General features: G+C 43.0%; 1 protein-coding gene across 16 annotated transcripts in view; it reads left to right on the top strand.

Moving 5' to 3' along the window:
• Positions 1 to 17833, top strand: part of DST (dystonin) — a 460168-nt gene that overhangs the window by 223290 nt on the left and 219045 nt on the right. For all 16 annotated transcript variants that reach the window (XM_074947869.1, XM_074947855.1, XM_074947860.1 and 13 more), the window contains one exon: positions 9263 to 9429. In XM_074947869.1, the coding sequence (XP_074803970.1) occupies positions 9263 to 9429 (167 nt within the window). The remainder of the gene's footprint in view (positions 1 to 9262; positions 9430 to 17833) is intronic.

Here is a 17833-nt window from a genome sequence, read left to right as displayed (position 1 = left end):
ATTGCATTCACTGACACTCTTTACTACTTTAAAGGTGAAATTGTAAAAGGAAGATCTGCCTATTTCAGCTATTTATTTTTTATCACAACTGCATCTAAAATGATAGTACCATCGAGTCACAACTATATTTTTTGCTCAAACATGAGAATTCAAGAATAGTTCAGAAGGAAGATAGGCAGTCCTTAAGAAAGAAGTATGAAATAAAAAAGTTTACCAACCTGAAGATCCTGAATGTTCAGATATGTTCCTTTTCATCATCTTCAACTCAGCTTCCTCCTGAGAAGGAACATTTCTCATGATGTCGTTTCATTCGGGCAACCAGGACTTGCATTTCTTTGTTGCACTGTTTGCATTTTGCATGCATGCCTGTCTTACCCACAGACAGAGGAACTTCATTCAAATATTCCCAAATTGAGTATCTTTTACGGCCTGCTGCCATTATAGGTTTTCCCTTCTAGTGAGAGAATGGTATGGTAGACCTCAAATCAATGAAGGCTACACTCAGAAAGACCTCAAGACTTCTGGAATATGCTGCTCAAACAGTTTCACTTTTGTTCCTACTTCCTGTCCCTCCCTTCTCACATTTATCTCCAGACTTCTTCTCCTTGTCCAGATCTATTCCGCCCCCAACAATCTTCTATTCCTGGAACTTTTTGAAACTTTTTGCACTTTTAGAGAGAGGTAAGGGATTGACTCTATGTACACAAATTTGCAGAGGGACAATGGGGTTGAGGTCTGTTATTTCTCACCTGTATATATTATTTATTTAGTTTAAAACATTTTTGCTGTTAACAAGCATGTTATATCTGGAGATACAAATCCACAGTTTGAGAACTGCAAAACTAAGCATCTCTGATGGTATCTTCTAGACTGAGCACTGAGTCCCATTGGGTAGATAGAAAGATTAACCTAAATAATCTATACAGAAGCCCCTGGAACCCCATAAAATTGAGTCCCTAATCCATGAACTATTAGAACTCATTTACAAAACTTTTCTTAAACATTACATTAGAATTTATAATCCCTATTCCATGATGAGATATCTTTGAGCTACAATGTATCTTAATTAAAACTATCTTTAGATAGGTTTTTTTCCTCAAAGAGCATTTTATCAAAAAAAAAAACTGATTTAAATAAAAAAAATCAGTTTTTTTTTTAGTTTTTTTTAAAAATCATTGATTTTTATTCATTCTGGGCACGAGTGGTCCCTTCGCCCGGAAGTTGCAAACTCAATCTTCCATCAGTGGGGCTTTCCTGTTCGCCACGTGACGCAACAGGAAGTGTCAGCAGTTTTGCTCCTTCCTGAATCACAGCCCAGGCTCCATCATGGATGCATTCCTCCTCCCATGGGGAGGCCATCTCCTATAAGTGTTCCCTCCCATCCCTCTCATTCACAAGATGCTCCTCAAGATTCAGAGGGAACGAGCTTTGATGATACTGATAGCTCCAGCCTCGACCCACCAGCACGGTTACACATCACTGCTGGAAATGTCTGTGGAAGCTCCAGTCACCTTGCTGCTTTTCACAGACTTAATAACGCAGAATCACGGCCATCTCCAACATCCAAACCTTGAGTTGCTCCACCTCACGGTGTGCAAGCCCCATGGCTGAACCCAGTGGAGCTTTCTTGCTCTGATCAAGTCAGACAAGTTCTCCTTGGCAGCAGGAAACCTCCACAAGAGCTACCTACCTTGCCAAGTGGAAGAGATTTTAAATCTGGTCAGCGCAGCACCATTTGTCTCCGACGCTCACCTTGGTGCCACTAATACTGAACTACCTTCTCCACCTCAGTCAGCAGGGACTGCCTATGTCATCAGTAAGAGAGTTCACTTGGCTGCCATCTCTGTCTTCCACCCAGGCGCAGAGGGACGCTCAGTCTTCACCAACCTGTTGGTCAGCTGTTTACTTAAAGATCTCAGCTTTACCCGCAGGTCCGGCAGCCTGTCCCGGCTTGGGACCTCAATTTGGTCCTATCCAGACTTAAGGGGCCACCCTTTGAACCACTGGTGACATGCTCCCTGCTCTATCTCTCTTACAAGGTGGTGTTTCTGATGGCAATAACCTCAGCTAGGAGGGTGTCTGAACTCAGGGCCCTAACGTCAGAGCCCCCTTACACTGTATTCCATAAGGACAAAGTTCAGTTCAGGCCTCATCCGGCTTTTCTCCCGAAGGTTGTCTCCCAATTTCACATCAACCAGGACATCTTCCTCCCTATATTCTACCCTAAGCTGCACTCGAGCAGCAGGGAGAAAAAGCTTCACTTACTGGATGTCCACAGAGCACTAGCCTTCCACATTGAGAGAACAAAATGGTTTCAAAACTGCTGACCGGAGCTGCCAGGGTCCCTTTTCAATCGGGTGTTCTGGTCAAAAAACGGACACCTGGTCACCCTAGCCTCGAGGCCTAAAGTGCAGAGGCTGCCACCCCAGGGGTTGGGTTGGCATCAGGTGGTAGGAGGACCCCGGCCCACCAACTCCACTGGGTCCCAGCCCTAACATCAGTGGATGGTTCCGCCACTCGTCAGCGGGGAATCCAGCCACAGCACGTTGTCCTGGATTATGGCAGCAATGCAGCTGGACTATATTTGGCTGTTCGTGGGCTACTTACAACCCTCCCCTTGGGGTATATCTGCTTCCCAAGGTCATCCTCCATCTTTCTGGGATACACTGCCCATGGCAACCCAGCAGCTTCTCAGCGTCTGGGGTGTCTGACAGCTCTAGTAAGTCTGGCGAATCCTCAGCACAGCAGAGGTCCTCTTCAGGTTCCCGCTCCACCAGCAGGCAGGAAGCATCTGTCTCTTGGTGGCTCCAGTCCAACTGAGCTTCAGGGCCCACCTTTTGTACTTCCTGTCTTGCCCCTCCACTTCCAGTGGGGCAGGCATGGCCTTCCTGGCCCCGCCCACCAGGAGGTAGTCTGTGATTTCTCTTTGTCAGTATCAAAGGGAGGCCATGCCCCCTCACTCCAGGCCTATTCAGTCATGTTCCTTCTGCTGAGACTGCCAACCAGGGTGGGGGTTAGTGCCAGAACGTTTTTTGTGATGAGAACACCTGGCCTCTGGGAAGTGGATTGAGACAGCCAAATGCCTTTCTCATCCTTCCAGAATCTGGACAACACTGGAAGCATGAGTGTCAAACAATCTCAATTTAAAATAAGATTTTTTTCTCTTTGGTTTTGTGTCCATGGCTACACATGCCATTTGTACGTGTCACAGATTTAAACATGATCTTCTGAGATTGCCCTGAAAACCACTCTCTTGTGGCCCGGGGAATCTAATGTGCTGCATTTGTGCTCTGTGTTGTTCCAAATCTACGTAACTGTTGCAACTCAGTTAACCATGGAGTGGGCCAAAGGTCTGAGTTTGTATGTAAAAATGGACAGAGAAAAATTATGTCAACTTACTCCTTTTTTAAAGAAGTCATGTAAAGAATAGAAGAGAACTATGTTCATGTGGACAGAGACACAGAAATTGTTTAAAGTGACGGGAAAAAGAAAACTGTATTTTTAATATCAGACATTAGGCCTTTCCAGTTGACATCACCTATTTAATAAACTCTCCCCAGTAAAGTGGCAGATGTTTGATTTGATTTATAATGTGGTCTGGTTGTTGTGAATAGAAGCTGAGGCTGCTGAAAAAATATTTTGCTTGCTTGCATAAAAGAAAGGGAACTTGTATTTCAGACAGTACTTTTCCATACACCTTAAAAATAAAGGAAACAAACACAGGTATTTTAAATTAGCCTTTTGTCATGTAGGCTTCTCCATTTTCTTCCATATGGCACTATTCGTCTTTATATAGGCACTATACTTTCACCTCTCTTCTAATTTCACACTGTCATATGACATCTGGAAGTAAATAGAAACTCTACTCAGCATATCTTTTCTATTGTGTGATTTAAACAAATACCATAGAGTGTTGCCCTTCCTGTCTTTTCTGTGGCCTTCCATTAAAGGCGTATCTACACAGCAGGATTCTTTTGGCAGCATGAAGTGTACATACATGCATAGCCCCCTTAGCATGGGTATAAATAGCAGTACAGATGGTGAGGCACAGATTAAGCCAGTAAAGTAAAGGCACATCTGAAGGGTGTGAGTATGTAGTGGAGTACATACCCTACACATTCTCTACTGGCCTAAGTTGTGCCTCCTGGCTACACTGCTATTTTTAGCAGTGTATAGTGTCCCACTGCTGGAGCCTTTCCCCTCTACAGGAAAAGGCTCTGGCAGCAGAGGGTAGTGGGGAAAGACTGTCATCTCTCTGCTGCTGGAGCCTTCCCTCTCCCCAGGGAGAGGCTTTGGAAGTGGGGGATGTGGGCAGCGGGGAAGCTCACCAGTTTTCCCACCAGTAGATCATAGAATCATAGAATATCAGGGTTGGAAGGGACCTCGGGAGGTCATCTAGTCTAACCCCCTGTTCAAAGCAGGACCAATCCCCGACTGAATCGTCCCAGCCAGGGCTTTGTCAAGCCTGACCTTAAAAACTTCTAAGGAAGGAGATTCCACCACCTCCCTAGGTAACGCATTCCAGTGTTTCACCACCCTCCTAGTGAAAAAGTTTTTCCTAATATCCAATCTAAATCTCCCCCACTGCAGCTTGAGACCATTACTCCTTGTTCTGTCATCTGCTACCACTGAGAACAGTCTAGAGCCATCCTCTTTAGAACCCCCTTTCAGGTAGTTGAAAGCAGCTATCAAATCCCCCCTCATTCTTCTCTTCCATAAACTAAACATCCCCAGTTCCCTCAGCCTCTCCTCATAAGTCATGTGTTCCAGTCCCCTAATCATTTTTGTTGCCCTCCGCTGGACGTTTTCCAGTTTTTCCACATCCTTCTTGTAGTGTGGGGCCCAAAACTGGACACACTACTCCAGATGAGGCCTCACCAGTGTCGAATAGAGGGGAACGATCACGTCCCTCAGTCTGCTGGCAATGCCCCTACTTATACATCCCAAAATGCCATTGGCCTTCTTGGCAACAAGGGCACACTGTTGACTCACATCCAGCTTCTCGTCCACTGTAACCCCTAGGTCCTTTTCTGCAGAACTGCTGCCGAGCCATTCGGTCCCTAGTCTATAGCGGTGCATTGGATTCTTCCGTCCTAAGTGCAGGACTCTGCACTTGTCCTTGTTGAACCTCATCAGATTTCTTTTGGCCCAATCCTCCAATTTGTCTAGGTCCCTCTGTATCCTATCCCTACCCTCCAGCGTATCTACCTCTCCTCCCAGTTTAGTGTCACCTGCAAACTTGCTGTGGGTGCAATCCACACCATCCTCCAGATCATTTTTGAAGATATTGAACAAAACCAGCCCCAGGACCGACTCTTGATACCGGCTGCCAACTAGACATGGAGCCATTGATCACTACCCGTTGAGCCCGACAATCTAGCCAGCTTTCTGTCCACCTTATAGTCCATTCATCCAGCCCATACTTCTTTAACTTGCTGGGAAGAATACTGTGGGAGACAGTGTCAAAAGCTTTGCTAAAGTCAAGAAACAATACGTCCACTGCTTTCCCTTCATCCACAGAACCAGTTATCTCGTCATAGAAGGCAATTAGATTAGTCAGGCATGACTTTCCCTTGGTGAATCCATGCTGACTATTCCTGATCACTTTCCTCTCCTCTAAGTGCTTCAGAATTGATTCCTTGAGGACCTGCTCCATGATTTTTCCAGGGACTGAGGTGAGGCTGACCGGCCTGTAGTTCCCAGGATCCTCCTTCTTCCCTTTTTTAAAGATGGGCACTACATTAGCCTTTTTCCAGTCGTCCGGGACTTCCCCCGATTGCCATGAGTTTTCAAAGATAATGGCCAATGGCTCTGCAATCACATCCGCCAACTCCTTTAGCACTCTCGGGTGCAACGCATCTGTCCCCATGGACTTGTGCACGTCCAGCTTTTCTAAATAGTCCCGAACCACTTCTTTCTCCACAGAGGGCTGGTCACCTCCTCCCCATGCTGTGCTGCCCAGTGCAGTAGTCTGGGAGCTGACCTTGTTCGTGAAGACAGAGGCAAAAAAAGCATTGAGTACATTAGCTTTTTCCACATCCTCTGTCACTACGTTGCCTCCCTCATTCAGGAAGGGGCCCACACTTCCCTTGACTTTCTTCTTGTTGCTAACATACGTGAAGAAACCCTTCTTGTTACTCTTAACATCTCTTGCTAGCTGCAACTCTAGGTGTGATTTGGCCTTCCTGATTTCACTCCTGCATGCCCGAGCAATATTTTTATACTCTTCCCTGGTCATTTGTCCAATCTTCCACTTCTTGTAAGCTTCTTTTTTGTATTTAAGATCAGCAAGGATTTCACTATTAAGCCAATCTGGTCGCCTGCCATATTTACTATTCTTTCTACACATCGGGATGGTTTGTCCCTGTAACCTCAATATGGATTCTTTAAAATACAGCCAGCTCTCCTGGACTCCTTTCCCCCCTCCTGTTGTTCTCCCAGGGGATCCTGCCCATCAGTTCCCTGAGGGAGTCAAAGTCTGCTTTTCTGAATTCCAGGGTCCGTATTCTGCTGCTTTCCTTTCTTCCTTGTGTCAGGATCCTGAAGTCGACCATCTCATGGTCACTGCCTCCCAAGTTCCCATCCACTTTTGCTTCCCCTACTAATTCTTCCCGGTTTGTGAGCAGCAGGTCAAGAAGAGCTCTGCCCCAGTTGGTTCCTCCAGCACTTGCACCAGGAAATTGTCCCCTACATTTTCCAAAATCTTCCTGGATTGTCTGTGCACCGCTGTATTGCTCTCCCAGCTGATATCAGGGTGATTGATAGATGGGGAGTCCCTGCTGTTTCCTCCTGCCAGAGCAAAGGCTCAGCCTTTCCCAGCTGCCTTTCCCACTGCCGGAGTCTTTCCTCACTGTAGTGAAAGGCTCTGGTAGCGGGGAACAGCTGAAGCCTTTTCCCCCTTTCACTTAGTCTGCTTATGCTGAGCACTGGCTTTGCACAGAAGTACTGTTTGCTTTTTAGTACTGGTACCTGTATCTGTCGCTTACATAAAGTAAAACAGTATCATTGTGATGATCTTTTATATTTATCTGACCAGCTAGCTACACAGTGCAATTTGGTGGATACTTTGATTAGGGAATAATCTAAATTAAGTTTTTACTGGAACTAAATGAACCTATAATTTAATGTTTAAATCAATACTTGTAAATTCACATCTTGCACTTAAAGTAAAGAGTGTGTAAAACAAAAAATCAAACAATACATTGTGGGAGCCACTCTTCACTAACTTCATCATTAATATCACATTCTGATTAAATGCCCTTTCCCCTCCCATCAGCCTAGCTCCAAGCGCTTGGTACATCCATTGTTATGTGTTAATTTAGTAATGTTTGTGGGAAAGCCACATACTTGTTTCTACCACCACTGTGGTTCCACTGAAAGAAGAAAATTTCAGTTTGCAGCAGGTTCAGTAGGTGCCCTCTTGGCAGAGGCTAGCTATCCAGGACACATCCTTGAATTTAGAAGAAACCAGTGTGATCACCTAGTCTGACTCCATTAATGCAACTCCCTGGGTTGCACTTGTATAGATGTGTTTGAATTAGGGCTTGTCTACACTTGAAATGCTACAGTGGCCCAGCTACAGTGCTGCAGCTGTGCTGCTGTAGCACTTCAGTGTAGATGCTACCTATGCCAGCAGGATAGGTAGGTACTCCACCTCCCTGAGATGCAGCAGCTAGGTTGAGGGAATAATTCTTCCATTGACCTAGCACTGTCTCCACTGTGGGTTAGGTCAGCTTAGCGTATGTTGCTCAAGAGTGTGGATTTTTCACACTCCATAGCTACGTAGCTGGGTCAACCTAACTTTTTCATGTAGACCAGGCCTTTGTGCATCTCCATGGCTAAGCCTCTTCCTTTTCCTCCCTTCTTCCCCAAACTGATTCTGTCATTCGGCTCTCCATCATAGTGTTGTGTATGGCTTCTGCTCTCCTCTTAGGGTGGACTTTCCCACAACCATGCCCTGAAGGCCATTGGTGAAAATGAATGGAGTTCATTTGGTATAACATCCAAATCCACTGTATTTAGGTTCTTTTATGGTGGCTACAACCATGGTATTTGAGCACCAGAATATGTTGTTTCTTTTCATATGATTGGAATATTCTTAATAATATCAAGATGTTATTATATTAGCAAGATTAACATAAAATCAAAGTTCAGAAATGACAAAGTATACAGTACTGTATACAATATCCTATATATAGGCTTTTATGCTCTCTGATCCATCCTGCAGTTTTGCTATATACATGTTCCATATGCAGACCGGGGAGATGTCTCTTGGGTGCTGTGCTTCACTAGCTACTTTTCCTCGTGGGAGAAAATAAATTAATTATTTTCATGACCTTCTTGTGTATTTATGCACTGATCATTTTCTTTGCACAGGGGTTAGGCTCCATTAGAGACTAATTAAACCAATTTTTAAAATTTCAGCATGAAAAGATTTTTGTAGTACAAAATATTTTTTTAAATGTAAAAAGCACAGGTTTTTGGGTTTTTTTGTGTGGTTTTGGTGCTGCCTGTCAAAAGCCATCCCTAAACTAATTATTTTCAGATAGTACAAAAACAAATCTCCCAGATTTGGGGAAAAATTCTCTGATCCACGCTCTCTGATCGATATACTACTGTGTATTATACACATTTATATTCCATATTGCACATATCTCACATACAGAACAGTTAGTTACTATATATCAGTGGGCAATGTAAAAGTGGAATGTATGCACTTTGGATTCAGAGTAAGGATAACAGATCCAAAGTGCTTATTAGAGTAGAGAATTTTACACTTTGAACCTTACTGTTAGGTTTCAATCTGATTGGATTGTTGTCTTGAAGTGATATATAGCCGTGGACATTAGAGGCTATAATTCCAGCTCTGTTTATAACAGAGCTATTAAATATTGTTCATGTTACCTATATAATGTCAAAATTAATATTGTTTTGGGATAATTTGTCTTATATAACAATTTCTAATAAAAGTTCAAAACAAGGATATTATATTGTCAAAAGAAATTCAGATGTTGATGATTTAGTAGTTTAGAAGATTGTGAGTCTAATAATTGTATATTTCATAATGAAGACAGCAAAGATACATAACAATTTTAACTGAAATAAAAGTGTGGTATACATTTTGTACCCTTCTCCTGACCCAAAGATTCACAGTAGAAATATCCATAATAAGGAACGGTTGAGAGTTTCTTCTGTAATATTTTCAATCTTTTTTTAGTCCTTAATAAATGGATTTATTATATTTATATTCATTATGTTTTAGATATCTGACATCCATGTTACTGGACAGTCAGAGGATATGTCTGCTAAAGAGAGGCTACTCCTGTGGACACAGCAGACAACTGAGGGTTATTCTGGAATCCGTTGTGAAAATTTCACTACCTGCTGGCGAGATGGAAAATTATTTAACGCCATCATTCATAAATACAGGTAATTGCACAGTTTACTTTGTTTTCATCTTTACACACCTGGAAATATTTATTTGGGCATTTTAATATACATGAAGAGGCCATCCAGCAGAAAATGGGCTCTGTGGCTTTTGTCTTGTGGTAATACTACAGATGTGGAGACTAAGGGCTTGTCTACGCTATCCGCCGGATTGGCAGGCTTCGATTGATCCAGCGGGGGTCAATTTATTGTGTCTAGTATAGACGTGATAAATTGACTGCTGAGCACTCTCCTGTCGACTCCGGTACTCCACCAGAATGAGAAGTGCAAGTGGAGTCGACAGGAGAGCGTCAGCTGTCGACTTACCGCAGTGAAGACGCTGTGGTAAGTAGATCTAAGTACATCGACCAAATTTGCGTATCTTAGATCGACCCCACTTGGTAGTGTAGACAAGCCCTAACTATGAGTTCTCTTGGGAAATCCCTCCCTTCTGTAGCCAAGAGACACATCTTTCTCAGAGCAGTCTTAATTCCAACCAGCCTACCTGAAAATATACCATGAGACCCCACCAAATATACTCAAAAGAATGCCCATATAGCCCATAATGCATTCGTTCTCAACCTTCATCATCCCAGGGGCCCCTTTTGCCATATAAGAAACCTCTGAGGCCACCATCTCCCATCTAGCCAGGTTTCCCCTCCATTTAGCCATGTGTGACTGGTCATGTGGTGTTAAGCATTCACATCTGTTCATAACTTCCTTGTTCATAAGACTCCCAAGCAGAGGGCTTGTCTGCATTTACCGGGGGATCGACGTGCGGCGATTGATGCATCAGTGATTGATTTAGCGGATCTAGTGAAGACCCGCTAAATCGAATGCAGATCGCTCTCCTGTTGACTTCTGTACTGTACTTCCACCTGAATGAGAAGTGCAAGGGGAGTTGACGGGAGAGCGTCTCTCGTTGACATAGCGTAGTGTGGACCCCACGGTAAGTAGATCTAAGTACGTGAACTTCAGCTACGTTATTCACGTAGCTGAAGTTGTGTAACTTAGGTCAGTCTCCCCCCGTAGTGTAGACAAGGTCTGAGACACATAATCTAATTCAGGGGGATTTTGTACTGACTAGATGTCACTCAGCCAGGAAATAGTTTTAAAAGGGCTATGGACAGAGTTATTTTCTGAGTGTCACTTCCATTCAAGTAGATAGTGAGAAGGAACTGCATAAATCATGCATTTCTCTCTATTTCTTTTAGTAACATTGGAAAGGTAGAGGGAAATAACCATAAAAAAGCTGCCCTGAATGACTTTTAGAGCAAATGAATCAGGCAGGATAGAGCAGTAAGAAGAACATGCATGGCCTGAGCATGTATGAGAAAAGAACAAAAAAATCTCAGAGATACTGGAAGACCCAACGAGTAGGAGAGGAATGAAATAGGGCTGAAAGGGAGGAGTTTAAAGAAACAGAACAGCAAATTTTGTAAAATGGAAAATGCTTCCAGGATCTTCTTCCAAGTCTCACATCACCAGTGCTATTGAACAACATTTCAGCCTCCACAGCTTATTAATTAATAGCTGTGATACGGTTTGATTAATAAATGGTTAAAAACTTGAAACATACATTGCAGTGGTAAAGCAACTTTTTCCTATTTTGGTGGAGGGCTGCCTCTGGCTCCAGGGTCAGCATTTTCCTTTAGTCACAGGGTTTCAGTTGGGAATGGGAGAACAAGGGCCTTTGTCACACATACATTACATAAAGCAAATTACTCCATTTTTGGAGTCCCTTGGACATATGCAGAGTTTTATTGCACTGTCCTTTTTCAGCTATTTTCCCTTTATGCTATGCTCCTTCTATATTCACACATACTGTGTCTACCCGTATACACGCCCTTCCCAGGAGTGTTTGTGGCACTAATTTTGTTGCTAAGAGGGTTGTTACACTTGTGGGACCTATTCCTGCTCCCACTGAAGCCAGTGGGATTTTTGCTCATTTGACTTCAATGAGCTCCGCACCTCTTTCGCTCTGTATTTTAAAGCATTAAAATAAATATCCTATAATGCCATTCTGTGTTTTATTCACAGGAGAGGAACGTTTTTCCCAAATATATACTGGAGCTTCTAAATACACAATTTCAGTGAAGTCTGTTGAAACTCAGTAATAGAGTGGCTGCCAGCTGAAAGTTAGGCGTTGCCAACAGAGAGGCCAAGCAGTGATTTCTAAGACATTGCAATGCAGGCCGAGTAGGGTGCAGTACATAGCTGTGCTGCAACAGGAGTAGGGCAGAGACCAAATTGTGATTCAGGTCCCTTCTGCTCCTATGCTCCATGGGAAAAGCGAGCTATGCCAGTCTTTTTCCTTGTACAGCTTACTTGCATTTTTTCCAGGCACTGACTCAGGTTTACTATCAGGAATGTGGTGGAGGAGGAACCAGGTATGACGCTCCTCAAGGGTACCCAGGGTTGTGAGGCATCTCACCATCATCTGCCCTTAATATTCAGCAGTCTTGTCTCTGCCTGCTGTGGATCAGCTCTAAGTTTATAATCAAAGAAATAGAGATTCAAGTAATGATGAGTAAAAGTATTGGAAACAAATGATTACATATAAAACAAAATCATAACAGGCTTTCTAGAGACTAAACTTTATTAAGGAGTTACTCTCTTGGCTAAAGAAGTTTTTCTCCCCAAAGTTCTTTTCTGCATTTGCAGCCAAGCCTGGTGGAGACCCCCCTTTCATGAAGTAAAAGTGCTGTCTGTTTACTGCCTCTGTGAAGGGCGCCAGGGTGTCTTCTTTGCCTCCTAAATATAGTGGAACAAATCTTTGATGTAAATCTCCATATAATCTTAGTGGAAATTGAAGGTCAAAAATTGTCTTGTTACTTTAGCGATATAGCTAAGTTTTATTAGAATTAATAAAGAATTAGAATTATTAGTATTAGGGATACGTATGAGTATAAGGAGCCACCTGCATGGATGCTGTTGCAGGATTTGGGCCTTGTTTTTGTAAGTAGTACTCTATGATTTTTTTAAAAATAGACATATCAAATATCTCCCAAATTAGACCATTGATTAGTTTAACATTGAACTTTACAGTGTTTATTAGCTGGGCATACTTTTTAAAATACAGCTCCTTTGTAGTTATTTTTTATTTGAACCTCCCCAAATTTACATGAATGTGTAATCTGGTACTTTTGTAAAATTCACTTATTGTTTCCCATGAAGCTCTGGGATATTTCAGCGTCCTGTACAGTTTTATAATTGGACTTTTTGTTTTTAAGTTTTTGGTTGAAGATGTGTGTTATTTGCTTGAGTATATTGTCTATAAAAAGGCGGGATTATACTTGTTCCATTTCAAGATGTGTTCTGTCACACAAGGGCTAATAGAATAAATTATGGATTTACAGTATGGCTAATAAATGTATATGTCTAAAATCAAAGCTAAATTTCAGTTACAAAAGTAACACTGAATGGTAAAAATTTAAAGAAATATCCAATGGAACTATGTGTACATAATCATAATTTTATTGAAGATTTATCCTGCATGAGCGCCTGGAAACTTCTGTTACCATTGTGGCCCCTTTGTGCTAGGTGCTGTACAAATACATAGGAAGACACAGACACGGTCCCTAACCTGAACATCCTACAGTTTAAGAACAAAAGTGAGATAAAGAGTATAGAGAGACACAGTCAAATATGTACAATGCTCATATATATACACAAACACATGAAACTCACCCTGAGGTGCTGAGGATCAGTTTAAAGCCCTGTGAAGCATTTAGGTGAAATTCATCCCTATGCAGGAGGCCAGTGCCAGACCTATGTACCACGTAAGCTATGTTTTGAAGGCTTATGTGAGACTGAAGTGATGCATGGGCCTTGTGCTTTCCCACAGCTCAGGGATGGATTTTACCCATTATATGAAATGAAAAGACACTGCTTAGGAAGAGAGTCTGGTTAAACCTAAATTAATCAACTCACTGTCTGGTGGCAACTAGAAAAGCAAACAGAACCCTGGGATTTATAAACAAGGAAATAGACCATGCAGGAAAGAAGATCACTGTGGTGCTACACAAAGGGTTTAGGAGACTACACCTGGGCTAATGTGCACAATTCTTGGCATGACATTACAGGAAGGATCTTGAAGGATTGGAAATGCTACTGGAGAGGGAAAAAGAATGAGAAGAGCTCCAGGGATTGCATCTATAAGGAGGAGTTAATAAAAATAGGTTTATATAAAATTAGGAAAGAAGCGTTAGGGTCTGATCAAAGGCCATTGAAGAGAATGGAAAGATATTAATAAGCCCTTAGCAAGGTTCATAAGTAGGGCATATAAAATTTTGGTGGGCATAGGGAAAGTGGCTATCACAAAATAAAAGGAACTGAAGCCAACAAAGGACCATACACAGAAGGTATTTAGGAGAAACTTATTTACACTGAGTAGTTCACACAGGGAACAGAGTAATACAAGCTGCAGCTGTGAACGTCTTCAGAAAGGAAGTAGGAGTAAGACATTACAAAGAACAAATGCTGGATAGAAAGGGTGGAATCAGTTTACATGTGTCATATGACTTTGTTTTGAAATATTTCTGTGTATTCTTTCAAAACCAGTTTGCTGCTGATTTCAAAGTGGGATAAAGCATTTAATAGGCTGAATCTTCTAAATTCAAGCCTTTTTCTATAGCGAGCATTTTCAACTCTATAAAGCAGAAGCTTGCCAGGCAAGTGTTGTTACAAGCTAAGCTACAGGACAACAGTGCACACGGCACCACAGTAATGTTAAAACATGTTGCAGGTGATCAGGCACTGACACGAATGCGTTCCTTGAAGGTACAAAGAGTGGTGCCAGAATGTGCAATAACATGCTGAGCAGCTTGAGGGGATGATTTGAAAAGAAACTAAATATTACATAGTGTCAGGCCTCAAAATGCTTGGGGGTTAAGTTTAAAATAAAAAAAAGATTATTTGTATCTTCTAGTTTCTGCTTGCCATTTTCTAACTCATAATTTATTGTTACCTTCTTTTTAACAAAAAGAAAATCTCAATTTTTTAGTTCATTTTGTATTCTCAGACTTTTTTTTTAATAATTACCCTTCATAGCTCAGATGGAATTAAAGGCCTGACAATTAATATTGTGCAGTTTGGGAAAAGAAAAAGAGTTTTAAGAAAGATTTTAAAAATATTTAAGTGGGCAAACATTCTTACTTTTAATGTATTACTTGAGTAAATATGATATAGCTCAGCATTTAAGCTATTTTGTTTTAACTTAGATTTCTGTATTTTGGAAGATAGCTGCAGCTTTAACAAGGCTGCCACTTGATGGTTAAGTTGATAATGTTGCGACTTCCATGTTTAACCAATACTGCTGTGTCTATGTCTAACTGTTATGGTTATTCACTCTTAAATGTTTGGGTTGCTAACAAAGGTGGAACTCCTGATATCACACTGGTTTCTGAAATACTGTTCTGGTAAATGTAGAGAAGTGCAGAACGGAAAGTGTAATCTGAACAGGTCATGTATATTGCTGGGCTCTAAATTAATTGTAGCCAGTTTGGAAAAAGACCCAAGTGCCCTTGTGTTTAGCACAGTGAAAGCATCACTTCTATGCCCACTGGTAGTCTTAACAGTAAACAAAGTGTGAGGATGTCTAAAGAATAGGACAGGAAATATTTCTGAAAATACTGTATGGGCATTATGTGAATGGATGGTGCATCATCACCTGCTATGCTGTGATCTGATCACCGCATCTCAGAAACGATACCAAGAAGCAGGGGACATCCAAAGATGTACATAAGAAATATGTAGAAGCATAAGACTTCCATATGAGGAGACTCTGAAAAGATTAGGACTATTTAGTTTAAGGAAGAGATGAATAAGAGAGAACGTGATAGAGGTAAATGAAGTAATGAATAGCATGGATGTTTGTAGGAAGGCTTTTTTCTTTTTACAATACAAAGGAAGACAACAACTGACAAAAGGAAAAACCTTTACACAAACACACAGTGAACCTGTGGAATATACTGGCTCAAGGTCTCAGTGAGGTCAAGGGTTTAATAGGATTCAGAAAAGAATTAGACTTTATATGGACAAAGATAAAATCCACGGCTATATTATGTACCAAAAACAAAGGCCATGGGCTGTGAACCCTCATGCTTTATGGCATAACCCAACCACTCACTGCCTAAGATTAGGAAGACGCTTCCCAAATGGGCAGGTCCATTACGAGGTTTGCTGTACCTTCTACAACAGGGATGGGCAAACTTTTTGGGCCAAGGGCCACATCTGGGTGGGGAAATTGTATGCAGGGCCGGGGCAGGGGGTTGGGGTGCGGGAGGGAGTGCGGGGTGTGGGAGGGGGTGCAGGAACGGGCTCAGGGCAAGAGATTAGGGCAGAGGAGGGGTGTGGGGTGTATGAGGGGCCTCAGGGAAAGAGGTTGGGGTGCAAGAAGGGTGCGGGGTGCAGGAGGGGTGCGGAGTGCAGGAGGGGGCTCAGGGCAGGGGTGCAGGAGGGGTGCTGATTGCGGAAGGGAGCTTAGGGCAGGGGGTTGGGATTCAGGATGGATGTGGGTGTGACAGGGTGCTCAGGGCAGGGAGTTGGGGTGCAGGAGGGGTGCGAGGTGCAGGCAGGGGGCTTAGGGCAGGGAGTTGGGGGGTGGGGTGCAGGAGGGGTTCGGGCTCCGAGGTGGCAGCGGCTTGTACCGCAGCCAGGGCAGGCTCCCTGCCTGTCTGCCCTGGCCCCATGCTGTGTCACTCTGGGAAGCGGCTGGAACCACGTCCCTGTGCGGCCCCTGGGGGAGGAGGGGGCACAGGGCTCCGCGCGCTGCCCTTGCCACGCCTCCAGGTACCTGCTCCGAAGCTCCCATTGGCCACAGTTCCCCGTTCCTGGCCAATGGGAGCTGCAGGGGGCGGTGCCTGGAGGCAAGCGCAATGCAGGGAGCCCTCTGTCCCTCCCCGCGGCCCCAGGGACATGGTGCCGGCCGCTTCTGAGAGCGGCGCAGGGCCTGCAGCACCATGCGGGGCTATCCCGTGGGCCGGACCCAAAGCCCTGAGGAGCCGGATCTGGCCCGCGGGCCGTAGTTTGCCCACCCCGTTCTACTAAGATCTCAGGTACTACTCCATTTCAGAGATGCAGCACTGGACTAGATGCTTCACTGGTTTGATGTGTTATGACAGTTTCTTTGTTCCCATATCTTGTGGCTCAGAGTTAAGAATATTATTGTAATGTGTAAGACTGAATGTTCATGTCAGTATTGTCTGTAAGTCTATCGATAGTATTTTCCTTAGCACCCATCATTGTAATACCTAAGTACAAACCAAAACTTATTCATAAATTCCCAGGCTAGAAGGGATCACTGTGGTCATCCAGTTTGATTTCCTATATAACATGGGCCACAGAATTTCCCCAAAATTATTCCTGGAACAGGTCTTTTAGAAAAACATCCAATCTTGATTTAAAAGTTGTCAGTGATGGAGAATTCTCACTGTTGAAAATTTACACCTTATTTCCAGTCTGAATTTGTCTAACTTCAGCTTCCAGCCATTGGATTGTATGCTGCCTCTGTAAAATACTAGAGTATTTATTTTTACTTGGACTAGTACTTGGAAAATTTTTATGACTAGTTTCTCTTGATTTGGTTAAAATATAGGGTTTCAAAATACTTTGAACATTCTTTCTGATTTTAAACCTACAATTAGGATTTTAAAATAATGAGCTCCCAAGTCACATATTATGCAGGTTTATTAGTTTAATGGGGCGCACTCCATCCCTGTCCCTGGACTCTGTCTGTGGAGTGACAACTTCCTGTGATTTTATTAACATTAACATCACCAACACCAATACAATCTCATGCAGCAATATCATATACAGCTCTTCTCTACCTTTAGCTCTTTCCTGCAGAGCCAGGGAGGGACAGAGGTCTCCCTTCCTCAAGATCTCTGCACACAGAGCGTCAGTGAGCTGTAAGCCCTTATGATTGGACCACCTTACATGTCCTTTCATAGTAATAAGGGAGTTCTGAGAACACATCCTAAATTCATCTCTGAATATTGGTGTCAGAGTTTCACCTAAATTAAACAATTAGCCTTCCAGTCTTCTTCTCAAACCTGCATTTGTTGCTAGGAGAGAAGAAGCTACATACTTTGTATGTTTCCAGAGCCTTGTTCTATTACAATGACAAGACTAAACGTTTCAGATTGTCTCCCTGCTTCTTTATGACTGTATCCAACTTGTTGAAAGACGAAGCCATCTTGTCACAGAGAATCTCTAAATGGATTACATTCTGGGTCTCCCCCAGTTATTAACTGGCTGGTGAGCCCCTCCCTCCAAACGTCAAAACGCATTCCATCAGGGCACAAGTAGCATCGTCAGCGTCCTTCTGGAATGTGACACTATCAGAGTTGGGTAAAGCAGTGATTTGGAGCAACCTACTGACCTTTGTTAATCATTATGCCTTCGA

The sequence above is a fragment of the Natator depressus genome, chromosome 3 (genome assembly GCF_965152275.1).
Source record: "Natator depressus isolate rNatDep1 chromosome 3, rNatDep2.hap1, whole genome shotgun sequence".
Classification (NCBI taxonomy): domain Eukaryota; kingdom Metazoa; phylum Chordata; order Testudines; family Cheloniidae; genus Natator; species Natator depressus.
This window is presented reverse-complemented; position numbering and strand designations above follow the sequence as displayed.